General features: G+C 43.1%; 1 protein-coding gene across 1 annotated transcript in view; it reads right to left on the bottom strand.

Moving 5' to 3' along the window:
* Positions 1-663: 663 nt before the first annotated feature.
* VEPH1 (ventricular zone expressed PH domain containing 1) overlaps positions 664-16,450 on the bottom strand; it is a 219,614-nt gene continuing 203,827 nt past the window's right edge. Inside the window, exons 12-13 of the mRNA XM_069973855.1 lie at positions 13,506-13,642; positions 664-900 (exon numbers count right to left, since the gene is read on the bottom strand). Of these exons, the coding sequence (XP_069829956.1) occupies positions 664-900; positions 13,506-13,642 (374 nt within the window). The remainder of the gene's footprint in view (positions 901-13,505; positions 13,643-16,450) is intronic.

Genomic DNA, 16,450 nt, shown 5'->3' with positions numbered 1-16,450 from the left:
GCTCTGCTACACCGGCGTCCCCGCCAACTCAGCTCTGCTACACCGGCGTCCCGCCAACTCAGCTCTGCTACAACGGCGTCCCCGCCAACTCAGCTCTGCTACACCGGCGTCCCCGCCAACTCAGCTCTACTACACCGTCACCGCCAACTCAGCTCTGCTACACCGGCGTCGCAAACTCAGCTCTGCTACACCGGCGTCCCCGCCAACTCAGCTCTGCTACACCGGCGTCCCCAACTCAGCTCTGCTACACCGGCGTCGCAAACTCAGATCTGCTACACCGGCGTCCCCAACTCAGCTCTGCTACACCGGCATCCCCAACTCAGCTCTGCTACACCGGTGTCCCCAACTCAGCTCTGCTACACTGTCATTATCTCCTTCATTGTCTCAGCTCTGCTACATCACCATCATCAGGCAGAAGCATTGCATGATGGGAAATGTAGTTTCCTATCTTGGATATAGACCATGTTTTAGAAAAAGTTGTAACTCAGGAACGGCAGCAGCTAGAAAGATGGGAGACGTCTCAAAATACTCAGGGGGACTTGGTGAGTAAGGCCAGCTAGGTTTGGGAGCATTTCATTTTTTTAGCTCTTGGGGGGAATACCCCTTTAATAGATCTGTTATTGTATAATGCAAAATTTTGGTAAAAGACATAGGGCACTACAATTATAGGTAAGTAGTAGCTTCTCTACTCTCTCGTTCCTTTGCTTGTGCAACAGCTACATTGATGCATTGCAGCCACTCTTCTGCATTCTTCTCATCTTTTGCCTTGAAGACATAAGTTTTGCTATCAGTGAAGATCTCGAAAGCCCGAGGGAGACTCCGATCCCGACGTTTTTTAGCTACAGCTTTGACACTTTGAACCTTGCTTAGCTCAATAGGACAATCATCGGGATCATCTTTCTGAAAAAAAGAAAAAAAATTGCATCAAAAACAAACGTGAAGGTTCCAGTTTAAGAAGTAAAATGCTGTGACCTGCACTAAGTAATGAGCTGATAGTTTGATATCCACTATGTGTCCTTTTTCTTAAGGTATTATGTACACCATTGTAACCCTGCTACGCTTAGGCCACATTCACACATCTGTTGTCCCACCGGTAGCCACAGACCTGCAGATAGCGGGATCGTGGATGTGCATCCGCAGCCATCTGCAACCTGTCTGTAAGACCCCTTTATTCAAGATAGGGGATGGATTTTGGCCCCCAACACACATCCATAACACATACAGATTGATTGATTGATTAACTGATTAATTTGCTGTCTGCAGAATGTCTGAAAGGGCACAGACACCTTCATTCAAGAACAAGAACATTGTTGCCCCTCTGCAGTTTGCTAAAGATTATCTGGATAAACCAAATGACTAGTTGAACAATGTTTTATGGATGGATGACACCAAAATAAAATAAAGAAAAAAAGGCCTAACATGTATCTTCTCATTGAGGAGTTGAGGAAAACCTTATACAATCTGTGAGATATGGTGGAAATGTTGTATGGTATAGATACAATAATTGTGACTTCTTTTTTGGGGCTATGCCTATGTATTAGCTCAGGACATAGCCTTGGTAACTTCAACAGTGGAAGGTAAGGAGGTACGAGGTGGTGGTGTGTGACTGGGAGACACAATGGGGACATTTACTAAAGAGTCTAATGTGTATCACTCTTCTAATGGGGATTGGAGTATATTTTGTTCCAATATCTTGTGACTGATTTATAAAAAATGTATCTAAGTAAAAAATCACAAAAATTGCGCAAGAACATTCACTTGGTACTGACCAGACGTAAGCCTGCACCTGTTTGCGCGACTTTTTAAAAAGTCGCAAATGATAAAATGGGTGCTAATCCCGGATTATGCGAACTTTTGGGTGAATACTCAAAACAGGCAGATTAAAAAAAGTTGCATCTAAAAAATATTTGCCCGTCGAATACTGGTTCATAAATAGAACTTACACCAAAAATGGGTGAAAAATCCAATTATTCACCTAAAAATAGGAACAAAGCCCTTGATAAATTTCCCCCATTGTGTGAAAAAGGAGTGGCGAGTCACCAGTGTTATCCTTCATAAAAATGTTGCTTTATTCCAAATAAAATTCAAATAGACACAATATGGGTAAATCCGGGTGACGTCAGTGACAGGATAACACTTATTTCACGCCAAAGTGTGAAACAGCTGTTACCTGTCACTGACATCTGCTGCTTAGTGCCTTACGCAGTGCTTTAGGGAGGTGAACAAGCCAGGAGGGAAACCCCTTTAACCTGTATTTGACTTTATGCATTAACTATCCCTCATCTCCATAGATTGTTTAATTACATAATATTCATTGGTTTTCATAAAATGTAGGAAAAAATGTTATAATAAAGCTTGAAATCATCTCACTGTAATGAGCACCAGATATTCCAGAGCAATAAATATGTAGAAGAAAGTTGTGCACGACAATGTGATAGATATTATATAGGCGTTACAATCTTCTGTGAGAATAAGCAGTCTATGTGCCAACAGCTTTCACACAAACAAGCCCTTTAAAAATCAGTATAGACTGCATGTCACCATCTTGTATAGCTGTCACGAACTGATTCCATTAGAGATAGTTGCTGGAAGAACATCTGCTATTAATTCTGCTTCATAAACATCTACTGGATCATAAAAAATGATTGTGGGTAGAAGCTTCCCTTAGTGGGCAGAAGAGGGGCCACCGTATAATTTCCATCAGATACAAGCAATGTTTTTTTTTTCTTTGCATAAAACTCATCACAATATGGTAAATCTTGGAAACCTTAGCACATTCTCTCTGTACAACAGGCACTATTTTATATAAAGATGGAAAGGAAAGAACATTAGTGATCCGTGGATGGAGCTCCTCACAGTGTATTTGAATATGTCCGCAACGCAATATGCTGTAAATGAGCATACAAATCTCTTCGGAGCACTGCCAGCATTACACTATGTCTTATAAAATCTACAAACTTATGCTTCTTGGGCAGTATGATATTATGCATAAAACAATACATTTAGTTAGAAGTATTCCTCACTAAGCATTTACGACCTGGAGTACACAGCAGAAAACAGTATTTGCTCCAGTTTCAACACTCTTCATGCCAAGTCACATTCTGGCCCATGATGTGATGTTTTGGAACAATGTTGCCTAAATGTCATAAAAAAGTTAAACAATTCTATCTGTTAAGGAACTACTGGGTACCGTCAGAATAGACAGCAACGAAGTCTGTTAAAGAAATATTGGCCAGTTATTCATACGTTTATATCTAATGTGTAATTTCAATAGTTTCAGTCTATGATAGAGTTTCCTATAATATTGCAGCTGCTACCAGTAAATACAGTTCTAACTGGTGCTAAAAGGATTATGACATACTGCTGTTCATATTACAGCTTAGTTTGTTACCCTGTAAGCTGGGCCACAACTGCCATGAAGCGAGATGAGCATCTTACCTCAAGCAGCAGATTTTCTCTTTTTCTCTGCAATTTCAGTTGTCAGTTATCATAGCTAAAATTATGAGGTTGACTTATGTTCTTTGCCCCTTATGTGTGTCATGCAATGGGACAGACCTATCTTCCTTACTGCTGCTACTGAGCCTGATGGGGCGTCTTCAGGTTTAGTGCCTAGGGCAGCAGCAGCAGCTGTTAATACCAGGGCTGTGGAGTCGGTGTCGTGAAGTCGGAGCTAGTTTTGGCTGGAGTCTGCGTTTCGGAAAAAATATACCGACTCCGGCTTTAAAAAAAAATCTTTATATAAAGGAGAATTGAGTTTTGATATGAATTTTATAAGTTTTGCATCAATAAATTTTAGGAGCAACATTCTAATAGGACATTGGCCCTATTAGATGAGGGTTGTCATGGAAAAGTTGTTGGTCACTATTTGGCAGTTTGTTGCTGAGCTGGAACAGTCCATTGTGTGGGGGAAGACCTGTGCTGTTCACTTCCTGGATGCTGGATGATTGTATATGAGCAGCAGTGTAATATGAAGATATTCTGTGTAATATAGAGGAGGAGGAGAAGACATAAGTAGTGTAGCAGTAACCTCTGTCCTCAATGTGGTGTTTTTCTTCAGTGTTCTATGGCTGCAGCAGGCTGTGTGTGTGTGTGTGTGTGTGTTTGCTATGGCTGCAGCAGGCTGTGTGTGTGTATATGTGTGTGTGCTATGGCTTCAGCAGGCTGTGTGTGTACTATGGCTGCAGCAGGCTGTGTGTATGTGTGCTATGGCTGCAGCAGGCTGTGTGTATGTGTGCTATGGCTGCAGCAGGCTGTGTGTATGTGTCCATATGGTACAAAATCTTGGGGATCAGCTCACCCCACACGAGTAGAGATGCATACGTAGCACGGTTCTCAGGAAAGCTGGAGCACGTGGATAAAGGTGCGGGCCGTATCCCGTATGTGCAAATCCAACGTAGGAAAATTCCACAGCTCCTTGTGGTGGTAAGGAAAACTTTATTGGTACATACAAAAATAAAAACTGGTTAAAACCGCGCCGACGCGTTGCGGAGGCAGCCCTCCTTAATCATGGCAATAAGTATACTACATAGTGAACCTTTATATAGTTTGTAGGATGTACCTGTTCCCACTAGCCCCTCCCCCTGAGGGGTAGGAGAGAGAGAGAAATGCCCCCCTCGAAGCATGGCCGAGGAGCTACATAAAATGCATGGCAAATACATGTATTGTAAATAACAAATAAGTAATAACTGTATGATAACAAGACATGTGAGTAGCGACCAGGCAAATGAGGCAAATAGCAGAGCAAAATGGATACAGATGGATACATTTATGGACCTCAAAAGATGTAGAATAAATCTGTCTTAAGATTTATGCCCTGTGGGAAACGTGTGGCCAGATTAAGTATCCAATATGCTTCCCTTTTCCTGAGAAGCTTTACCCAATCCCCTCCCCTTGAGGGTTTATTCACTTTTTCTATGGCTATTATTTTAAGGGTACTAGTGTCGCCCTCGTGACATTGGTGAAAATGTCTGGATAATCCAGACATGGATTTATTCCCAAGGAAGGGAGTTGTGGAGCGAATATCGCGCATATGTTCAGCAAAGCGAACCTTAAGTTTCCTCACGGTGGACCCCACATATTGTACATGACAGGAGGAACATTCCGCCAAGTACACCACATATGTACTGGCGCAATTAATGAAGCTCTTGATCTTAAAAGAGCTCCCCGTGGTGTAGGACACAAAAAAGGTGTTTTTGACAGTAAAGATGCACATCGGGCATCTGGGGGCAGCACATTTGAAGAAGCCGGTCATTTTAAGCCAATTTCCCCTATTGTCAGAGTGATGGCCTTTTTTTGTGTCCTACACCACGGGGAGCTCTTTTAAGATCAAGAGCTTCATTAATTGCGCCAGTACATATGTGGTGTACTTGGCGGAATGTTCCTCCTGTCATGTACAATATGTGGGGTCCACCGTGAGGAAACTTAAGGTTCGCTTTGCTGAACATATGCGCGATATTCGCTCCACAACTCCCTTCCTTGGGAATAAATCCATGTCTGGATTATCCAGACATTTTCACCAATGTCACAAGGGCGACACTAGTACCCTTAAAATAATAGCCATAGAAAAAGTGAATAAACCCTCAATGGGAGGGGATTGGGTAAAGCTTCTCAGGAAAAGGGAAGCATATTGGATACTTAATCTGGCCACACGTTTCCCACAGGGCATGAATCTTAAGACAGATTTATTCTACATCTTTTGAGGTCCATAAATTTATCCATCTGTATCCATTTTGCTCTGCTATTTGCCTCATTTGCCTGGTCGCTACTCACATGTCTTGTTATCATACAGTTATTACTTATTTGTTATTTACAATACATGTATTTGCCATGCATTTTATGTAGCTCCTCGGCCATGCTTCGAGGGGGGCGTTTCTCTCTCTCTCCTACCCCTCAGGGGGAGGGGCTAGTGGGAACAGGTACATCCTACAAACTATATAAAGGTTCACTATGTAGTATACTTATTGCCATGATTAAGGAGGGCTGCCTCCGCAACGCGTCGGCGCAGTTTTAACCAGTTTTTATTTTTGTATGTACCAATAAAGTTTTCCTTACCACCACAAGGAGCTGTGGAATTTTACTACGTTGGATTTGTGTGTATGTGTGCTATGGCTGCAGCAGGCTGTGTGTATGTGTGCTATGGATGCAGCAGGCTTTGTGTGTGTGTGTGTGTGTGTATGTGTGTGTATGCTATGGCTGCAGAAACCTGTGTGTGCATATATGTGTGTGTGTGTGTGTGTGTGTGTGCGCGTGCGCGCTATGGCTGTAGCAGGCTGTGTGTGTATGCTATGGCTGCAGCAGCCTGTGTGTGTATATATGCTATGGCTGCAGAAGGCTGTGTGTGCGCTTTGGTGTGCCCCCACAGTGACCCCTCTATATCACTGTGTGTGACCCCCTGTATATCAATATGGCTGACCTCTATATTACATGGATCTGGCATTGTTAGCAGTGTTTCTTAGTGTATGGTGAATATTAGTTAGAAACAAAAGACCACCTGCTCCATCTCGTCTAGTTGTGAGTAGTTCAGGACATGGAGGCTGGAGACTGGCTGCATCCACTGCACAGAGAGGAGAAGCTGTTTTATATACAGTATTCCTTTATTCACTCAGAAGTCGCCCCAGGATCATGTAGGACATTATGGAGAAGCTGCTGAGCCAGTGTGATAACTCCCCTATCTTCCCATAGTGTCTGTGTAAGGTAGACTCTATGAGAAGATCACAAAGCTGCTGCCTGTAAGTATTAAACATCCAGCAGACAATAAAAATGATTGGGACCCTTGCAGTCACTGCAATTAAGAGGATAATGGTGGGCGGCAGCCAATAGCTACGGCCTGTCATTAATGGTGAAGACCCAGCTGCTATCCTCACTCTCTGTGAAGTGATCTCAGCTCCTGAGCTTGCTTCATAGAGCCCCTGCACATTATGACATGCCAAGACATTATGATGCAGGAACTCACTGCCTTTCATGACATCCCAGCAAAGGGTTAAAGTGTCTTTCTAGGCACATCCTACTTATGGCCTATCCTGAGGAGCCCAGACACCCAGCATCCTGACAGACCAGCTGTTTGCCAGAGCTACAACTTTGGCACAAAGAAACAGAAGTAGACGGCTCCATTTTCTGTGTAGTGCATTGACCATTGGCAATGGGGTGGGGGAGCTGCTGTAATCGAGCACAGCCAATATTCTACTATCTCGTCTACTATCTTGTTTCTCTTTGTATACCAAAGCTGTGACTCTTGCAAACAGATGATCTTTGGGGATGCACTAACTCACCAGTAGCAACATGTAAAAAAATTCCTAATAATAAAAAGAAATGTTGTCCATAAGTAAATCTGGTTGTCAATATTTAGCATCTTCTTTAACACTAAAAGAAGTCCTTTAACAATGACTTTTGTGGGGTAATAATTGAGATTCCACATGGACTTTCACCATTTTGATGAATGTATTCATGTAGTTAACATTGATGTGAAGTGCGATTTAAAATAATGAAGCAAATAAAAATATTCATGTATACATTTCAGCACATCTGCTTCCCATCTTCTGCGCCCCCGATCAGCAGCATAGGGTTCCCAATTCTATTCCCTTTGCAGTGCATGTCACAGTAATACACAGCTGCATACAATTAGACAGCTCAATTAATGACTATTTAACATATTTTAATAATGGGTAAAGTACCCGAAGTTTGGGCTTTGTAGAACATGATCCTATGAACTGGGACTTATCAGTCTTTATGAAAGAAAGTAATTAGATTTCTGGAGCCCAATAGAAAATAGTCAAAGGTTAGAAGCTTAGCTCCCATCCTTTTTTTAGATGACTATTTTTAGAGTGTCTGGCCAAACGGCCGACCCTAATGATTAAAAAAGAGGCTCTATAAAATAGAATAGTAATGTTTAAGAGAAGTAATTCTTTTTATCAGTGTATATATTTATTTTAACTTTAAGTTGATACTATAATTCCTATTTATATAAGTATATAAAGTGTCTGTCATTTGGAAAAATTTTGACAATGTCATACAGACATGTCAAAATTACAGATGAGCCAACGTGCTCGTCCGAGCTTGGTACTCGATCGAGTATTAGGGTACTCGATGATATTCGTTACTCGGACGAGCATCTCGCGATACTCGAGGAAATCTCATCATTCGTTTCCTGTAAGTTTGGGCACTATTTCTCAGCCAATAAACATGCAGGAGACTCTTTGGTACATCCTGCGATGACGTGGGACCCATACATGTCGATAGCAGCGATTGGTTGGCCAGATCAGATGACCCTACCATATAAAACTCGGCGCCAGCAGTGCTTGCTTCAGACGCATGTTGTGAGAGATCAGGGACAGAGCTGCTGCTGGTCAGGGAGAGTGTCAGTGTAGGATTTAGCGTTCCAGTAGGCAGGGTATATACTAGCAATACAAACAAACAGCCCTTTTCAGGGCTTAAAGGCTTTTGTTAATACTATTACTACAGACTGCTGGCTGGAGTTGCAGTGCTGCTACCGCGATTTAACCAGCGCACTGTGGTGACCGGCTGCTGGCAGAAAGGGGGCATTAGGTGTTGCATACACACCCCTAAGAAGTGCTCAGTGTACTCCTTTTTGATTTTGGGGCTGGTGGTCCTGGTGTACTGCACTGTATAGCTGGGAGTTGTAGTGCATCTCGCATAGAACTTACTTCACTGCTCATATTGTATTGGGGTGACAAAGCGTGTGTACAGTTGTTGCTCATACCAGATAGCACCACCTAAACTAGTGTGTACTGCACTGTATAGCTGGGAGTTGTAGTGCATAGAACTTACTTCACTGCTCATATTGTATTGGGGTGACAAAGCGTGTGTACAGTTGTTGCCCATACCAGATAGCACCACCTAAACTAGTGTGTACTGCACTGTATAGCTGGGAGTTGTAGTGCATAGAACTTACTTCACTGCTCATATTGTATTGGGGTGACAAAGCGTGTGTACAGTTGTTGCCTATACCAGATAGCACCACCTAAACTAGTGTGTACTGCACTGTATAGCTGGGAGTTGTAGTGCATAGAACTTACTTCACTGCTCATTGTATTGGGGTGACAGAAAGTGTGTACAGTTGTTGCCCATACCAGATAGCACCATCAAGCCCCTCCTAAACTAGTGTGTACTGCACTGTATAGCTGGGATATGTAGTGCATCCTGCATAGAACTTACTTCACTGCTCATTGTATTGGGGTGACAAAGTGTGTACAGTTGTTGCCCATACCAGATAGCACCGTCAAGCCCCCCCCCCCAAACTAGTGTGTACTGCACTGTATAGCTGGGATATGTAGTCCATCCTGCATAGAACTTACTTCACTGCTCATTGTATTGGGGTGACAAAATGTGTACAGTTGTTGCCCATACCAGATAGCAGCGTCAAGCCCCCCCTAAACTAGTGTGTACTGCACTGTATAGCTGGGATATGTAGTGCATCCTGCATAGAACTTACTTCACTGCTCATTGTATTGGGGTGACAAAGTGTGTACAGTTGGTGCCCATACCAGATAGCACCGTCAAGCTCCCCCTAAACTAGTGTGTACTGCACTGTATAGCTGGGACTTGTAGTGCATCCTGCATAGTTTTGGGGAGCCTCACTAGCTTCCTCACTCACTTGTAATGGTTCTCTGTGTGTTCAAGGCCCTGCAGTGTCTGGCCTAGTTTTATTAGGTGTGCCTGCCCTTGCCTCGTTTTTGCTGGGCCTTAACTGGCATCCATGTTGACTACTGCTGGGCCTTTACTGGCATCCATGTTGACTACTGCTGGGCCTGCCCTTGCCTCCTTTTTGCTGGGCCTTAACTGGCATCCATGTTGACTATTGCTGGGTCTTTAATGGCATCCATGTTGACTACTGCTGACTACTGGTGTGCCTGCCCTTGCCTCCATGTTGGTTACTGCTGATCGTGCCTGGCCTCCATGTTAACTACTGTTGCTCCTGCCTGGCCTCCATGTTGGTTACTGTTGCTCCTGCCTGGCCTCCATGTTGGTTACTGTTGCTCCTGACTGGCCTCCATGTTGGCTACTGCTGTCCCGGCAGTTCTCTGTGTGCTCAATGCCATGCAGTGTTTGGCCTAATTTTGGGGAGGCTCACTTTCTTCCATGCTAGGCCTGGTATAATTTTTGGAAGGCTGTCTGGCTACCGCTTCTAACTTGTTCACTCTGTCCTCACCGCTATGCTGTGTCAGGCTAAATTTTTGGGTGGTTCATGATAAGCTACCTCTGTTTTAATGGTTCCCTGTGTTCTCAATGCCATGCTGTGTCAGGCTGAGTTTTTGGGTGGTCCCTATGCCTACCTCTGTTTTAACCAGGCTGTTGCACAGAATTAGGCATAATGGTCCCATTAGGCAGCCTCAGAGGCATGCATACATGCTGCCCCTGCTGTTTCCTGTCCATTTCCGTTGTGTTTCCATCAATTTCTGAGGTTGACAGGTTTTCACACGACCTTCCCTCTACTGAACTTGGGTCCCCTCAAAAAATGCTCGAGTCTCCCATTGACTTCAATGGGGTTCGTTACCCGAAACGAGCACTCGAGTATCGGGAAATACTCGGCTCGAGTAACGAGCACCCGAGCATTTTAGTACTCACTCATCACTAGTCAAAATTTTGTTCAGTCAGGGTCTGAGTGTTCAGACCCTCACTGATTTTTTGATGGAGAGTCTATGGAGAGTCTTTAGATCGGGATGGAGATTGCAGTAACCTGGGGAGAGAAGCACATAGGTGTATGTAGCTAAAGAGGGGAATACAGTCTTTCACAAGACATTTTATTTAAAAAACAAAAAAACAAAAAAAAACACTCCACGACAACATGGGACAACAAGGATTTTGTATTTTTTCCTTATTTATCTACCACTTGAGTATCTGTGGTTGCACTTGCTGTCAATAGCTTGCTTCTGAGGAAACCTGCACTGGACCTCCAACAGCCAGAGCCAGTCCAACACTGCCGACTGCCAAACCCACTGTCAACACTGCCCAATGATGATGGCCACACCCACTGTCATCAATTGCTCACTTTTGTTCTGCTGGATGTCTGGAACCACTCCCTCCACACATGCTTTTCTGGGTTCTCTCACTTAGTGGGGGTCTGAACACACAGACCCTGACTGACCGAAACACACCTTTGATTAGTGGAGCAAAGGCGCAGCAGACTCAGTATCATCAAGATTCATATGCATGTGGCTATGTTTGATACTGCAGTACCAGACACAACCACATAAATCGAGGACTTATTATGTATGGTACGGTAGTTTACAAGTAGCTTCTTTGGTCATCCCCTCACTAATCTTACATCGGCCTATGTCTTTTTAGGGTCTCTGTCCTAGGTTGTTCCTTTAATATCTCAGATGTACCCATAAGAACCCAATCCAAATTCCATGCCAAGTAGAAGGTGTAAAGTGCAGTTAAAATCTACTGCCCCCCCTCCCAATTGTGTATACTGACTGCAAATGAGCAGTACACTGAGAAACTTAAAACGAATGTACCAGCAGATACATCACTTTAAGATTTTTACATCAATAGGCCTGCATAAGCTGCGTGCTGCGTTTTGTTTTGTTTTTTAACCGTGGCCTGGTTTCCACGTTTGGTGCCGCTTTATTCCCAGTCCCAGTCCGGAACCCTGCCTTAAGCACTGGAGGTGGGCCTGCCCGCCCCCAGTGTGACATTTTGCCCTCCCCTCTGTGACGTGGCTCCATTAAAATTAATAGAGCTGCGTCAAAGGAGAGGGCTTTCGTCGAGGCTGGACTGCCCACCTCCAGTGCTTCAGGCCTGACCAGGAATAGACTGATGCTGTGCACGGTTCAAAAAAAGGACAGGGGCACCAGAATCCCCACGCAGACCTATTGATGTAAAAATCTTAAAACAATGTACCTGCTGGTACATTCGCTTTAAGTTTGATTCTATGTCTTTTGAAATTGATTAGAAAAGCCAGAATTCACTATAAACAATCAAGAGAATGATCAAGCCCTAGTAATGTGGACCGTAATCTTTTTGCTTTAAGGGTAGCTTCACACAGACCGGATCTGCAGAAAATTTTACACTGCGAGTTCGCAGTGAAATCCGCTGTGTATCCTGGTAGTGTGAAGGTCTAAGGGGTTACATATCCACAGTGGAATTTTTATTATACATTACCTGCTCGGCACTGCTGGTTGTGTGTGAGGCCGTGCTGCCGTGCACTGATTGGCTGATTGGGAGCCAGGGGAGCCAGGAGGTTTACACACAGCCGCGGCGCCCAGCAGGTAATGTATGCTCGGGGCCAGGGGCTGCAGGTGGCGGGGGGTTAAAGTGGCCCGGTCACATACTGGCAGCGGAATGAAAACTTGCAGTGTGAAATCCGCTTCAGATCCAGTACGTGTGAAGCTACCCTAAAGGGGATATTTCAACCCCATAAAAAAGGGGATTTATCAAGACTGGCGTACTCATACACCACTTGTAAATAAAGCATGCCTCTTAGTAAATCTGCCGGGACCTGTGCTTGTCACATAAGTGCAGAATCTACACCTACTCCAGTGCATATGTAGATTTCTGCCATGGTTTACATCTGTTTCAAACCATGATAAATTAGGCATGGGAGGAGGCCATGCCTTGCTGCTGCCCCCCTGCCGGCCCACCAGGCGAGCAGGGCTTACACTTGGCATATGCCATGAAATAGACCAATCTGCGCCTATTCTGTGGCATACGCCAGGTGCACATAGTGATAAATCTGCCCCAGAGTGCTGCTGTTTCGATGACTTCCAGTTCCTGCTGCTCAACACTTCTTACTGAATTCTTTGCATTAACTGCTCACTCAACCCCTAGCCGAGGCAGGTTATTATGTTATAAGATACAGACACCTGTGGTCTTGGAGTTGTCAGAACAGAGTTGGGGCATATGAGTTTCCTTTTTTTTTAAGCATTCTTGTTTTTAGAAATGTTATGGGGCTGGAATACCCCTATAAATAAATTGTGACATGTGGACCCTTGTACATGTGTATGGAGTGGCATGCACCTCTAAGCTATACAATTACAATGACATTTTTTTACATTCTATACACAGTATATCATTTATAGTTACATTACTTATGAAGAAAGGCTATGTACCCAGCCATATGTACTAAGAGAATAATAACTGTAGTTTATAAAAACATATCACTGTGAGAGTAAACCATATTATCCTTCATGGGCCACTTCTTTTCTCTTACAGACTCTAAGCTCTTCTTCTAAATCTGTTGCCTGAAGAGTGTTTCTATTTACAGCCAACATTTAGTCAAATCTAATCTCCGACTCATCTCATTTGTACAAAATGTACAGTACTGTTCAAGGTAAATCAGCACCCTAAAGACCCATTTAGACTGGAGGCCATGTGCACAGTTTCTGCAAAGAAAAGATACAGACCCCACTGATCAAAAAACAAACATGTCCAGAGTCTTTGGCTGGCAGCTACAAGCTATACTATCAGGGGTGAGGGATAATTAAAACCTTCAGGGGAACATATGTAAACATCAATGAAAGGGAAATGTACAGTACATGAATGCTTACACATTTTCCTTTGCGAAAAAGAAGCTGATTTCCTGCCAGGGTGAAATAGCGCGTTTTCCATCTTTTGATAAACTTCCACCGGACCTGCTTCTCTTTAAGTCTCCCTTCAATCAGAGGTTGGCCTTCTTGATTCACGACTGCAAAGAAGAAAAAAAAAGAAAAAACAACAATTAAACACATTTTTCCTTAGGCTGTAAAAATCAAAGCTTGGAAATGGGCCAGGCACAACAATGACCTTTTATAAGAATTCACTGTAAGTAAATCATTGCAGAAAATGCTTGATGTGAATTCTATATGGATGATTAGCAAAAATCTTTTAGCTCTTGGACGCATTATATACTATTTGGTACATGTTACAATCTCATCAATTTAGAAGGAAATTTATTTTGATAAGTCCATTTAGGAGACATGAGTGATGTAAACAATGCCCATTGTACACTATATTTACAGGAATTGTTTTCTTCCAAGCAGTTGGCCTACAGTGTCTGCGATAGACGGGGATATGTTTACAGAAAGTCTGGCTGTGGAAATATAATTGAAAAAATCTGCTCATTTGTATAAATTAAACTTGAGGAGCCTTTAAGACTATTGGACATAAACAAGATTTTCTTCTCAAACAGTTTTTCTTCCAGCAATCCTTTGGTTTCTTGAACAAACATATCTATTGTGGCCAAACCAGAGAAAATTTCGCCATCCTGTAGTATTTGGAAATGTTACTAAACCACTTTCCCAAAATATCCTGCCCAGCGAATCCTGCCCAGACTGTTTTTGTACTTGTAAATCACCAAGAAACGTATCCAACATTTTGTCATAGTGACCAGGAAGACAATAAAGTTATTATTGCCTGGCTTACTGACAATACCCACCGTTCCAGAGAAGGGGATCAATTCATTATCAGAAACAATAAACATAACTTTCTAATTGGAATCAATCTTCTGTTGTGTATCATTCCCAGTTGTCTGCATGCATCCCCCTTAATGGGCAATGGATTTAGCACAGCTAGGTCAGCCATATCTCTATAATAATTTGTGTACCAACATTTGCATAGGAGCAAATGGCCACAAATACAACATAGCCTATTTATACATTATTATAGCCAGTGTATGTTAAATTCTTATAAAGGAGGAGTGACTACCAATCACAAAATTATATTTTAGTAATTCCATGGAGAGAAAAACAGACATGACCGCACATCCATATACTTATCACTGATCCATCTGCCTCTCAGCACTGTATACTAATATCTTAACTAACAAACTAAAGTATATTTAAATGCAAGTTTAATCCATGGAAATCATCAATGCCAAATTACTGTACATAAAGTAAGCATGAAGGCACATGTAAGAAAGGTGAAACGGGGTACCCCCCCAGTACTCCCTGTACTGAGTGGGAGCCGGAGTGGGGAAGGGGCATGGCCTACACATGGGGGTCTGCATCACTGTACTCTGATCCAGGAAGTCTCTCTCACTTTCCAAATCGTAGCAGATTCACCTCAGGCTGGGGCTTGCATCAGGGGACAGGACTGTGGAGGTAATCTCTTAATAGCTGTAACCCCTGTTTTCCTAGACAGAGAGTGCTGCATTTATGTGCCCACATCTGCCCCGCTCATTTCTTCATGCTCCCTGCAGTCTCTGTCAGCCCTTGTGTTTCCCATCCTCTCCATTCCTGCTATAATATGCCTGCACTTACACTCAGCCATTCACACTGCTGCTATAATGTGCCTTCACTTACACTACGCTATACACACTGCAGCTATAATGTGTCTGCACTCACACTCAGCCATTCAAACTGCTGTATATAAAGTTTCTGTCACTGTCCTCCTGCACAGCTCTGTGATTCTCACTTCCTGATTGGTCCATGCTAAACACCCCCCCCCTTCGCCATTGCTGTCATGTGACCACACACCCCTCTGACAGAAGCCCTGCTTCTCTATTCTAGACTGTTGTACTATGCTACTGCATTATGGAGATCTACAGTTCCATCCTGTATCTACTAACTGCTGCTGTTTTTTCAGGTTTATGCACTTACTATACATTATGCTCCACATGCTGGTTGCTATACTGTACAGTAACTTATAATATCACATATGAAGCTGTTTCTCATTGTTTGTTTCATTTGTTTTACATGTTATTCAGAATTTAAAAAAATCATTATTTTTAGGGTGTGGAACCAATTGTCTGCATATCAGTGATTTCTTATGGGAAAATTTGCTTTGGTTTAAGAGTGGGTTTGGATTACAAGCACAGTCCCAGAACAAATTATGCTTGTAATCCAAGGCACCACTGTATAATCAAACTGTGTACAGTACAATAGCTATTGTGCAGTGCTAGTTTGGTAACATGGCAGCAGGAAGTTCACACCATATTGCCATGACATTGTTAGGTAGTTTACACGGGCTCTAAGGGTACACTACAGAATTTGCGTGGAAATTTCAATAGAAATCATGTCAATTCTTTAGGTGGATGACGGATTGAGCTTCAAAATATCATTCAGTCTATGGGACAGGCAGAACTTCAAGTGGAGACCACCATGCGGACTCCACTTGAAATTTCCGCACAAATTCCATAGTGTAAACATACCCTAAGAATGTGTGAGAGAGAGGGCAGTGGTAGTGAGTGATGCCTACTAACAGCCACTAACGATGTCCATGCAGCCTTCACTGAACATTTGTTGGGCCATGTAATAGGCTCAGTAAACAAGTCTCGATCTAGCAGATTGGTGCTCATTTAACATTATTGATTGGGCCTTCATTGCTCTGTCTAATAGGACCCTTACTCTGCTTTTCTACATATTACATTACAACTGACACTAAATTTTGGTAAAAAGTGTACACATCAGTAAAGGAGCAGACTGTGTCCTTTGAAGAGAATCCTGTCACCTGCTCCCTCTGTGAAATCCTTACTGATACTGCTGCTCCATGTTGGGAACCTAAACTAAGCCTGGGG

This window comes from Dendropsophus ebraccatus, chromosome 6, assembly GCF_027789765.1.
Source record: "Dendropsophus ebraccatus isolate aDenEbr1 chromosome 6, aDenEbr1.pat, whole genome shotgun sequence".
Taxonomy (NCBI): Eukaryota; Metazoa; Chordata; class Amphibia; order Anura; family Hylidae; genus Dendropsophus; species Dendropsophus ebraccatus.
The sequence above is the reverse complement of the archived record's forward strand: the minus strand, read 5'-3'. Positions and strand labels throughout refer to the sequence as shown.